We start from the raw sequence: 12595 nt of genomic DNA, 5'->3' as shown, positions 1-12595 counted from the left end.
AAAGTAGCTTCCACTTCTCCGAAAGAGGAGCAACCATATTATGTAGTTAGCTGTCTACACAAACAAAAGAACTAAACACACAACAAATTCAACTGAGCATGGATGAGGGACGAAACTATACCTGGCTCATAACTATTATTGATCTAAATATCTGTTTTACTAAATACACATAATAATAAATGGGATGAATAGGCTGGCTAATACACAAACCTCTGCTATGTATTCAATCTAGACGAATGAATAAATGTAGAACCTCCACATTAGCTTCCAAAAACCTACTCTAGCAATACTAATAAATCAACGATAAGTTAAGCTGTGTGATGGGATTCATGTCAGTCTTCCACAACGATAAGTTGTCGACACATTACGAAGACTTGGCCAGAGATGAACCATAACCATTAAGGTGCGACTTCTGCCATCTCCATGCAACCTGCAAACTCTCTTGAAGATCAGTGTGTTTGGCTGTCCAATTCAGTTCAAGTCTTATCTTAGTTGGATCACTAAATACTTCCGCGTAGTCACCAGGTCGACGGGGAAGGAAGTCAACTTTGATAGGAACCCCAGTGGCCACCTTGCAAGCCTCCACAAATTCCTTCACTGATCTTCCTGTTGTCGGAGACAAAAGGATGGAATGAAAAACTATACTCCGAGTGAGAAATTGAAACAGATGATAAAGAGTACTTTACCTCTTCCAGTTCCAACGTTGTAGATTCCTACTTTCCCAGGCCTTGCCTTTTCAAGAGCTTTCACATGAGCATCAACTAGATCAGTGACATCGATATAATCCCTAATGCATGTACCATCTGTTGTCTTATAGTCTGTTCCTCTAACCTGCATGAACAAAACAACTCAGCTCAGAGACAAGGGCAGATCATAACTCTTCATGTTATCATGACACACATTTCAGTTCCTCCTATCCCGTATTAAAAGAAATGTGGATAGAACAGACAAATGTTTTTCTTTCATTTGTTATTGAAGAGTAGCATTAACAAGTGAACTTTTTTCATATGAATTTCACTCATCAGAACCAGATACATTTTCTGGTAGACATTGAAGATGCTTAATACATAAAGAAATTTCTGAAAATTCAACTATCACAAGTACATAGATGATAAATAGCAAACACACAAGTACAGAGATAGCAATTATTGGCTGACCTTAAGACCAGGTGTGATTCCACGAGCTGCATCAAAACAAGCACCAGATATTCGCCCATGTTCACGAAGTTCAGGCCGGGGAGCTTCTCCTAGTCTACCCTCTGGATCAGAACCAATCACATTGAAGTACCTGAATTTTCAGAAAACAATTTAGCATTATTTCGACCCATGCCAATTGAGATAAACATAATAAGTCAACCAATAGTTATAACTCGGCCTTTCAACCATCGCTCATGGGGGTGCTTGTTTAGTGGTTGGCTTGCTCTAAAAATTAGACGAGCAGTACAGAACATCTGAAGATGTACTTACTATTAGTTAGTTAGTTAACAAATTTGATAACATGAAAATTAGGGAATGCCAGTTTGCCTAGCAGATAGAGGATAAATGGACATGAAGAAAGCAATAAAAACATAAAAAGGAAAAAAAAAATCAGAACAAATTTGCACAAACTAACAAGCATGAGTTAGTGGGAGCTCACAAGTGGAGCTCCTACTTAACAATCCTAAACACGCGAGATCGCATTCAAACACAGCCCTTCCCTTCAACCTCATCTTACCCAGTGTCACTTTTAACCAATATAAACAAAAATAAAAGGAGAAGTTTTCAAAAGACAACGAAAGTCGAACATAGAAATGCATAATAAGTACAAAAAAGCACATCATATAAGAATAGTTACTTCCCATACACTGAAAACAGAGATATATTGGCAAGATGGATCAAACACCTACCTCAAAATCATGACAGCCATGTTTGAGTTCTTATGGAAATCCAAAATAATATCCTCCGCCATTTTCTTCGCTTTTCCATATGGATTAATAGGGAGCTGCAATTTGACAAAAAGACTCAGGTATTGTTTACCAATGATGTAACAGATAGGCATTCACACGGTTCTAGTGTACTTGAAGCATATGCACAATTTAAAACACTCACCTGTGGAGTTTCTTCAGTAATGGGCATCTTTTCAGGCTCTCCATATGTCGCACATGTACTAGAGTAAATCAATGTGGGGACTCCATGAGCTGCCATAGCTTCTAAGACAGTGAGGGTATTTGAAGTAATGTTATGATAGTACCTGATTGGCACATGCAGCAGCTCATGAAAATATGAGTTTGAAAGGCAAAGAAACAATTACCAGAGACATAATTAACTTTATAAAGTATAACATGGAAATTACACTAAATTTACTCATCAAAGAGACACATTAGATCCTTCAGTCTAATATTTTTAATCCAAACAAGTTAGAGAAAAATGATTGAAATTTAGTTCCTTAAACAAATGACACTTTTCCTGTTTTCCGATGACAGTGCTACTGAACTTACAAAGGCACTAACAGAAGTCATGTGAATTCACATACATTTCAAAGTAGTAATGTTAGCCTTAATTTGCTTGTATTCAGAGTAAAAGACTAATCAAGACAGGAAAACATAATGCTACACCAGTGATATACTGGACGCACGACCAACTTTGACACAGAGATGCAATATCATTACATACTTGATGCTTTGGGTTACCCTGTAAAAGATTTCGTTTTCTCTTCCTCCCCGACATGAAACAAGTGAAACTCTTCGTTTACATGTTATAGTGGAAAGGTTTATAAAAGAATCAACTATACTTACTTTAAAGGATCAAGGGTGCTCTCTCCAACATATGCTACAGCTGCAAAATGCATCACAGAATCAAAAGCATTCTGGGAAAATATCTGGTGCACCTGCTCATTTCGGTTATGGGAATAAGTGAATGCCAAATAACAATAAAATAAAGAAAGGGTAGTTTCAGAACAGCTTCACTGTACCGCTTTTGCATCCCCCAAGTCAGCATATATAAACTGAAGCCTCCCTGGTTCAGGAAATAATTCTTGTAGAATCCTTACAGCTCCTATGTTTCCTCGTGAGAGGTTGTCCTGTCAAATTGGTAAATCATTTTTCTAATGAAGTTCCATACACGTATTAAATAGAGAAAAGAGTCATTGGAGAATGCTTGTCAAAGGGCTATTCACAACTTCAGTAGGGGAAATTACCACTATCGTCACACGGTAAGAGTCTTTGAGAAGTCGTAATGCTGCATGGGAACCAATGTAGCCAGCACCTCCGGTGACTAAGACGTGAATAACACCTGGTTGATGGCGAGAGAACTAGGAGAAAGCAGCAACAAGAAAAACAAAACACAGTGAGTGCAAAGCTTAGAATTTAAAAACAATAAGAACTTCAATCTTTTATTGTAATGGTGCAACAATTTAGTGTTTCAGAAAAAGTAGAAAAATCCAGTATAGAGCAGAATACATCCAAGCATTTTTTTAATCGAGAGAGCAGAATATATCCAAGCATCTGCACAAACGGAACTTAATGCCAGGTCAGGCCCCTATATGACACCCACCAAAAGCAAGAGTAGATCCTCCATAAGTACACAGTGAACTCATGGATAGACAAGGTGATGTATCCAAGTTTCATATATATGTAGGGACTTATTGCCATTATTTGGAAAAGGGCACAGGAGTAAAACGTGTAGGATAAATGTAGAAGTTCTCACATGACCAACAAACCAGTTACAGCAACCTTTATGTCTTGCTGATTGGGATAAGATTTAAGTGAACTTCATCAAAAAGGATTTAAGTGGAAGACTCCATGCATCATATACATTTTAAAACGTTACTTTGGGTGGTGGTCGATGGTAAGTTACATTAGATAATCAATCTAGAACTCTAGGCTGATGATTCAAAGAAAACCACACGTTTGGAAGGCGCATCCTGAAATAAAGATTAGAGCATATGAAACTACACAAATAACACTAGACACATAATTATATCTGTTCGAATTAAGTTCAAGATTTGAGACACACTTCCATTTCAAGAATCAACAATATAAAAATTAAACAGATGAAATGAAAATAACTTAAGCAGGCACATGCTCCTGGAGGTTTCTGTTGGGAGATGTCGGTTAAATATTCTTGCTATCATACAAAAATTAGGACTCAGAAATGATACGAATAGACAAATGCACTATACAATCATCTCATGTCAAAGAAAATGTACAAAAGAATCCATGACAACAATGACACAGGAGAGCATGTACTCTTTCTATAGAAAACTCCAAATACCAAACTGTCATCCTAGTCCAAGCATTGCCACAAATCCGAGAAAACGATTAACAAATAAAGAGAAGGATCAGGAAATTACCACGCTTGGGGTATTAAAAGATGGGGACTGCTTGAGCATAAGAATGCATAGTGCTGTTAGCACAGCAGCCATAAGAATTTTACCCACGAAATTGCTCTTCTTCTTTGGATCTGCATAATCCAGGCCTACAATTAACAATGAAGTTGATGTATTAGACCCTAAAAAACAAGTATTACTCAAAATACTGAAAGAAAAGAAAAGACGGCTGACCACATTATTGTCACAACACCAGCAAAAACATATACAAGGATCAAAATTGAACTGTTGTACATTGGCATCAACTACCAAGATAATACTTCTATGACTTAACCAAACAGAACTAGTTCAATCGTAAGTATTTACTTGTACCCCAATGCCATAAAAAAATGACCAACAAACAAAATGTAAATTACAAGCAAATGAAATAAACAACTCAAGGAACTTGGCTCACCTCCTAGAGACATAGGTCTATTAGACCTTGTCTGAGTTCTTGTCCTGCCCAAGCCTAGCATTGGAGAAGCTCTTTAATGCCAAATAGGCAAACAATCTAAATAGATAATCCTATTGCTTGAAAGTGGTGATCAAGTAAGACCCCTCCTTGTATGTAGAATTGCTTAACAGTCTGCAGCAACAAACATTAAAATTTTACTCTTTGATTATCATCAGTAAAAGTTAAACTTGGATTATTGAAAAATTAAACCAAAAACTAGTTTTAAAAACTTAAATAAAACATAGTACAATAAATAACTGGGCCCTCTTTTAAAAAGATTGACATAATTATCACATACTGAGCTATGAAGTTTGCAACTAAACCCCTTCCCTCACCCACCAAACTCCCCCCCCCCCCCCAATAAACACACACACACACACAAACAAAAAAAACTTCCTTCTGGAAATATTACCTACTTGCAGACCAAAGAGGAGGGGAAAGATAGCAAAATAACTAAATTAAAAATAGCCAAAGGATCAGACTTGAAAGCTCAACAAAAAAGCATTTCACCTGAATTCAAAACCTGAATTAAGTAATGATTTTTCAAGATCTGTTTAGCCTCACATAAAACAAACACACCCCAGAAACAGAAAGTACCGAGAAAAACAACAATCTCACAGGAAAAACCTTTCATCAAAACCTAGAAAAGAAAAGAAAAAACTCCAAAAGAGACAATCTTTTTTCAATTAAGAAGAAAAATCCTATACCTGGAGAAAGCAAAAAACAATTAAAAAGTAAGAATGTCGAGAATGCCTCTAACCTTTCAGTTAAACTGAAAACTTCTGCTAGCTGAAAAAACCTTCAGTTTCCAAAAAAGGGCAAATATCAGAGAGTATATAATAGTAGCTTCGAATGATCAAGAGATCTTGAAAAGAAAGAACCAATCAAAAAAGAAGGTTTTTAACAAATATAAATAGAAAGCATTCTTATTTCTTCACACAACAAAAAGAAAAGGAGAAAAAAACAATCTTTTTAAGAAAACTATATAGGAAGAGTCAAAAGAAGAAGAGGAATTGAGTAGAATCCACGATCATGTTTGGGGGAAATATAAGAAAAAAGGTGACAGAGAAACGTACGAAAAGGAAGAAGGTCTCCAGTATCGGTGTGGTGCTGATGAACCAAGTCTTTGTTCTCTTGCGCGTTAGTATTTATTTGTTTATTTATTCCAGCTTTTCCTCTTAGCTATTTATTTAATTCATTTTGAATTTCCAGAATTTAGTTTATTTATTTTGAATACCCAAAATTGAAAGGGGAAAGAGCAGAGAAGTGGGACCCCCTTATTGGCTAGTTCCTCGTGGGCGGACGGAAGAAAGCGAAAGAGAGACGCGGCTGTATTTCGTTTTGTTGTTTTATTTTTATTTTATGATGCTATGTGAATTTAACAACTCACTCGTAAAATTCAAAGTTCGAACCTTGTTTTTCCTTTTCCTATTGACTTTTCGAAAGTTTGCCAATTTTTTGTTGAAATATAGTAGAATTATTGGATTTACTCGCACTTGAAGAGATTAAAAAATATAGGTAAAGTTCAGTTAATCTATTATGACATACTAGATAACAATTGTGACTTTATTGTTATAGCATTAAAATTTAGTTACTTTAATATGATAAAAAATAATATTATAATTTTATTGTTATCGCCTAAAGTTTAGTGATCATACATAAAACTACTCAATATAAAGTTACAATAACTATTTTTTGTAATTGATAGCTATTAATAAAAGAATTGTCTGTTGTTTCATACTTAAGTTAGTATCCAAAAAAACAAAGTACAAACAGCAATTATCATAACGACTTTACTATTTATGTTTATTTATAGGTTGGAAATGGTTGGATCATTACTTTACAGTACCTTGGGCAAGTTCCTAATTGCGCTTGCACAGGAAAATGAATATTATTAGGAATTTTTACGTTTCTATGCCATATAAGAAACTATATTACCCTCTATATTTAAGGTTTGATATAATTACATTAGTATACCTAATTACTAATTCTATACCATAAGATTTTTTAACTGTACATTAATTGTACCTTATATCACTCCTACATTAATGGTACCGTATATTCCTCCAAATCTCCCCCCCCCCCCACGTTTCTCTCTCCCAACCCCACACCCTCACCCACGTATCACCACACACAGAGAAACTAGAAAAACCAGAAAAACAATTGAAACCCTCTACCATTAACGTCCAAAATCAAGGTTTTTTCTTTTACAACCAGTCAAAATTGAAGTCAAATCTTCAAAGTTTCATATACAACAATAACTTTTGATGGTTATGATTTCGGGTTCCTTCAATAATATAAGAGGAAAGGAAAAGAGAGCAGCAATTCCACCATTGACAGCCATTAAAAAGCTTTGAAGCTTTGAATTCAAATTTGGGTTTTCAAAAATCATTATTTGTTTGGATTGGGTGTTGTTGTAAATAATTGGGAATATGGTTTGGAGTTTATATCTCAACTTTCAGGGGTTTTGATGAAGATTAGACTTAGTTTTGACTGAATTTCAGATTGAAATTCGAAGAAGAAGACGTATATTGCAGAAATTGTAGAAAAATTATAAATAAATTGAAGAAAAATTGTAGACTGTTGTTTATTTATTTTTCTTGAAGAAAAATTGCAGAAATATTTTTTTGGATTCCATATTTAGCATAGCAGTTTTGTAAGGAGTAACAAAAGCATGTAGGAGAATCACAGAATTGTAGCATAATCGGGATTTTCGATATAATTGCGTTTTTTGCAGAAGATTTGTAGAAGTTTTAGTCGTTTTTGATTTATGAAAACAGAAAATAAAGCATCTACGATCAGAATACAAATATTCTACAATTTATCGATAAAATATCTACAAACTGGATACATTGAATTTTAATATCCCAATTCCCATTCAATTGTAGCATAATTGGGATTTTCGATATAATTACATTTTTTGCAGAAGATTTGTAGAAGTTTTAGTCGTTTTTGATTTGTGAAAACAGAAAATAAAGCATCTACAATCAGAATACAAATAATCTACAATTTATCTACAAAATATCTACAAACTGGGTATATAGAATTTTAATATCCCAATTCCCATTCAATTATAGTATAATTGGGATTTTTGACATAATTGCGTTTTTTCAGAAGATTTGTAGAAGTTTTAGTCATTTTTTTATTTGTGAAAACAGAAAATAAAGCATCTACAATCAGAATACAAATAATCTACAATTTATCTACAAAATATCTACAAACTGGGTACAATGAATTTTAATATCCCAATTCCCATTCAATTGTAGCATAATTGGGATTTTTAACATAATTGCGTTTTTTCAGAAGATTTGTAGAAGTTTTAGTCATTTTTTTATTGGTGAAAACAGAAAATAAAGCATCTACAATCAGAATACAAATAATCTACAATTTATCTACAAAATATCTACAAACTGGGTACATATTTGGACTCGAAATGCTTCCCCTGAAATGTATGTTTCATATTTTTGATACATATTTTTGTCAAAAAAAGTACTAAATCATCCACTTAAATATAATTTTTATACAATGTTGTTCAACTTTTATACAATAGGTAAATGAATAAAAGAAAAATAAATAAACAACTGTCTACAATTTATCTACAATTTTTCTACAATTTCTGCAATATACGTCTTCTTCTTCTTCTTCTTCTTCGAGTTTCAATCTGAAATTCAGTCAAAACCAAGTCTAATCTTCACCAAAACCCCTCAAAATTGAGATATAAACTCCATATCATATTCCCAATTATTTTCAACAACACCCAATCCAAACAAATAATGATTTTTGAAAACTCAAATTTAAATTCAAAGCTTTTTAATGGTTGTCAATGGTGGAATTGCTGCTCTCTTTTCCTTTGCTTTGTATTTTTGCCATAATTGCTTTTGTTGCAGAAGAATTATAGAAGATTTTGTCGATTTTGATTTGTGAAATCAGAGAAAATGTTGAAACAGAGTTTAGCGCAAAAAATAGAGTACATAAATTTTGTAAAGAAGTCGACGATAGTAATTACTGTGCGTGATCTGCGTTGGAAGATCTGAAAAATATTTAATTCCCCTTTTTTAGCGCGCCTAAATAAGGAATCTCACAGCTATAATGATTCTTTATTTAATGCATTGTATATATTATGTAGAAATACTATTAGCATGAAGGGTAATATGCAAACTATGAATATATTTGGTAATATAGTTTCCTATATGGTATATGAACGAAAATTTCCCATATTATTATGCAAGTTGTTCTAAATACGGACGTGGCATAAACAACTTCCCTACAAGAACAATGAAGACGGATATTGTAACGAAAATATTATATTTTGGATGTTAATTTATTATTCCGTTATAGATAATTTTCATGAAGAAGATTATTCGTTTAGTACTCCATCAAAGTTTATCTACAAGCACCTGATGCAGGCAGGTTGTAAGTAACTCAATGAAATAATTTGCAATAGCTTCTTATTAAACAGGCAGGTCGCGAGCAGCTCATGCAAACATCTTACAAGTAGCTCAAAAAAAGCCTCGCATCTACTCATGAAAAGCCTCGCATATGCTTCCTTTCTTCTATAAATAGAGGAGTTTTTAGTTCATCATATACATCAGTTTGAAGTTAAATAATATATCAATCTCTCTCTATACTTGTCTTCAGTTTATTTACATTACAATCTTTATTTTATAACACGTTATTAGCACGAGACTCTGTCATCTCGAGCAAATGCTTTGAAAGTATCACATGTACGAACTTTTTTTTTCTAAATAATGTCAAATCTTTCTAAACTTGAATTTGTAGCCCTGGATATATCGACAAAAGTTACATGTCTTGGGTGCTTGATGTTGAAATTCATCTTGATCCGATGGGTCTGGCAGACACCATCGAGGACAAAAATCAAGCATCAAACTAATATTGTGCCAAAGTAATGATATTCCTATGCCATCACCTTGATAAATGCTTGAAAATAGAATATCTCAATGTTAAAGATCCAATTATATTGTGGAGTAACTTGAAATATAGATATGACCACCTGAAGATGGTCGTTCTTCCACAAGCACATTATGACTAGACTCATTTAAGGCTACAAGATTATAAATCTATCAGTGAGTATAAGTCTACTATGTTTATAATTATTTCCCAACTAAAATTATGTGGTGATAATATTACTGATCATGATATGTTGGAGAAAACTTTCACCACTTTTCATGCCTCGAATATGCTCCTTTAGCAGCAATATTGAGAGATGGGATTTAAAAAGTATTCTGAACTTATTTCACATCTTTTTGTGGCCGAGCAACATAATAGGCTATTAATAAAAAAATCATGAAAGTCGACCTACTGGTTCTTGTCCATTCCCTGAAGCAAATGAGAATAACTTCCACCAAGATAAGCGTGGAAGAAGTTGTGGCCCCAGTCTGGGTCATGACTGTGGTCGGGGAAGAAATCCTAATATTGGTAATTGTAATGCACCAAAGAATCCTCCTAACTACCAACAGTGGAAAAGGAAGGAACAAAAGTATAAAGCGGTCCAAGAAATAAATGCAGAAAATGCATGTTATATATGTAGAGGAAAAGGGCATTGGTCACGTCATGTCGTACGCCAAAGCACCTGGTTGAGCTTTATCATGCTTCCCTAAAGAAGATAGAGAAAAATGCTGAAGCAAATTTTATTTCTGAAGATAATTTAGACTTAATGCAGTTGGATGTAGATGATTACTTTGCACTCCCAAAAGGAGAAACAAGTCACGTGATCGGTGATGAATCTGTTGAAATATAAATATTTTAACTTTCGTTGTTTGTATTAGATAGTATAATTATGTAAATTATGCTTTGATAATGATGTTTACTATAATATATTTTGTTTATGTCATTTTGAAAAATGTGGATAATCGTCAAATTATGTTTGGATCAAAGACCAATCATGAAGATATATGTGTAATTGATAGTGAAACAGCTCATGCCATATTCAAATATCAGAAATACTTTTCTTATTTGGATATGGAAAAAGCAAATGTTTCTACAATTTCTGGTAATATAAATTTGATTTAAGGCTCCGGAAGAACCACTATATTTATGTCTAAAAGAACAAAACTTATTATAGACAATGCATTATTCTCCTCCAAGTCTTGAAGACATTTGTTGAATTTTATAGATATTCGCTGAAAAGGGTATCATATTGAGATGATAGATGAAATGAATGTGGAATATCTTTGTATCACAAAAAATATTTCTGGCCAGAAGTGCATTGTAGAAAAGTTACCAACTTTATCTTCTGGCTTATACTATTCAAAGATCAGTACAGTTGAAACACACTCTATCGTATACCAAAAGTTTACTAATTCAAATACGTTTATGATTTGCCATGGCCGCTTGTACCATCCTGGATCAATAATGATGAGAAAAATTATTTAAAATTCGATTGGGCATCCATTAAAGAACCCGAAGATTCTTACAAATGATGATTTTCTTGTGATGCTTGTTATCAAGACAAAATAGTCACTAGACCATCACCAATGAAGGTTAGCATGGAATCTCCTGCCTTTTTAGAGCGTATACATGGGGATATATGTAGACCTATTCACCCACCAAGTGGGCTGTTTAGATATTTTATGGTCCTAATAGATGCATTTTCAAGATGGTCTCATGTGTGCTTACTATCATCTCGCAACCTGGCGTTTGCAAAGCTGTTAGCCCAAATAATTCGGTTAAGGGCACAATTCCTAGATTGTCCTATAAAGGTTGTTCGCCTTGATAATGCTGGAGAATTCTCATCTCAAGCTTTTGATGATTATTGTCTCTTAGTTGGGATAAAGATTGAACATCCTGTAGTTATGTTCAAACTCAAAATGGCCTTGCAAAGTCATTTATTAAATGTCTGCAATTGATAGCAAGACCACCACTTATTAAAACAAAATTGCCCAATACTGTTTGGGGCCATGCTATCTTGTATGCAACATCATTTATTTGTCTCAGACCGATACATTACAATAAATATTCCCCGTCACAATTAATTTTTTATCATGAACCAAATATTGTTGATCTACAAATATTTGGATGTGTTGTATATGTGTCAGTAGCACTACCATAGTGCAATAAGATGAGCTCTCAGAGAAGGTTAGGAATATATATTGGGTTTGAATCACCCTTTATTATTCGCTATCTTGAGCTATTGACGGGAGATTAATTTACTGCTCAATTTGCAGATTGTCGATTTGATGAAACAAATTTCTACAATTAGGGGGGGATAAAAAGGAAATCCAAAGAGAAATTGTGTGGAAAGTTTTATCATTTTCTCATTTTGATCCACGTACCCCTATATGTAGTCAGGAGGTCCAGATGATCATCCATTTACAGAATATAGCAAATCAAATGTCAGATGCGTTTACTGATTTGAAAAGAATAACCAAGTCACATATACCTACAGAGAATGTGCATATTCGAATTGATGTCCCACAGGACCATCTACTAGCATGAGATCTAGTGAACCTAAAGCAGTCCTAAAGCATGGTAGGTCTTTGGGTTCTAAGGATAGAAATCCTAGGTAAAGATAATCGATAAATGATCAAAATGATACTATGAAGGGATCCCTTGAAGAGACCCAAGATCTGATTAGTTCTAAGATTCCTGAAGAAATAAATGAACTTGAGGCTCAAGTGACCGAGGAACTTTTAATAAGTTCTATTGGTGATGGAATTAATTTAAATTGATCTAAAATAGTGGTGGATAATATTTTTGCATATAATGTTGCATTTAACATTATGCAAGATAATGAGGATATTGAATCCCGATCTGTCGAAGAATGTCGACAAAGATCTG

The 12595-nt window shown here is 33.9% G+C and overlaps 1 protein-coding gene across 3 annotated transcripts; it reads right to left on the bottom strand.

The window, feature by feature from the left end:
* Positions 1–103: 103 nt before the first annotated feature.
* LOC104237322 (UDP-arabinose 4-epimerase 1) lies at positions 104–5956 on the bottom strand. Of its 3 annotated transcripts, XM_009791453.2 has the most exons (12): positions 5875–5943; positions 5559–5597; positions 4760–4930; positions 4330–4454; positions 3175–3288; positions 2950–3057; positions 2774–2865; positions 2088–2229; positions 1886–1980; positions 1158–1287; positions 687–831; positions 104–606 (listed from the first exon to the last, which is right to left on the bottom strand). In XM_009791453.2, exons 3-12 carry the CDS (start codon positions 4818–4820, stop codon positions 365–367), a joined length of 1254 nt encoding a protein of 417 aa, XP_009789755.1. In that variant the 5' UTR covers positions 4821–4930; positions 5559–5597; positions 5875–5943; the 3' UTR covers positions 104–364. The 3 variants fall into 3 exon arrangements, with proteins under 3 accessions (XP_009789755.1, XP_009789756.1, XP_009789754.1); XM_009791454.2 differs by lacking the exon at positions 5559–5597 and having other exon boundaries at positions 5875–5956; XM_009791452.2 differs by lacking the exon at positions 5875–5943 and having other exon boundaries at positions 5559–5796.
* Between the last annotated feature and the right edge of the window lie 6639 nt (positions 5957–12595).

Source organism: Nicotiana sylvestris, chromosome 2 (assembly GCF_000393655.2).
Source record: "Nicotiana sylvestris chromosome 2, ASM39365v2, whole genome shotgun sequence".
In the NCBI taxonomy this organism is placed as follows: domain Eukaryota; kingdom Viridiplantae; phylum Streptophyta; class Magnoliopsida; order Solanales; family Solanaceae; genus Nicotiana; species Nicotiana sylvestris.
This window is presented reverse-complemented; position numbering and strand designations above follow the sequence as displayed.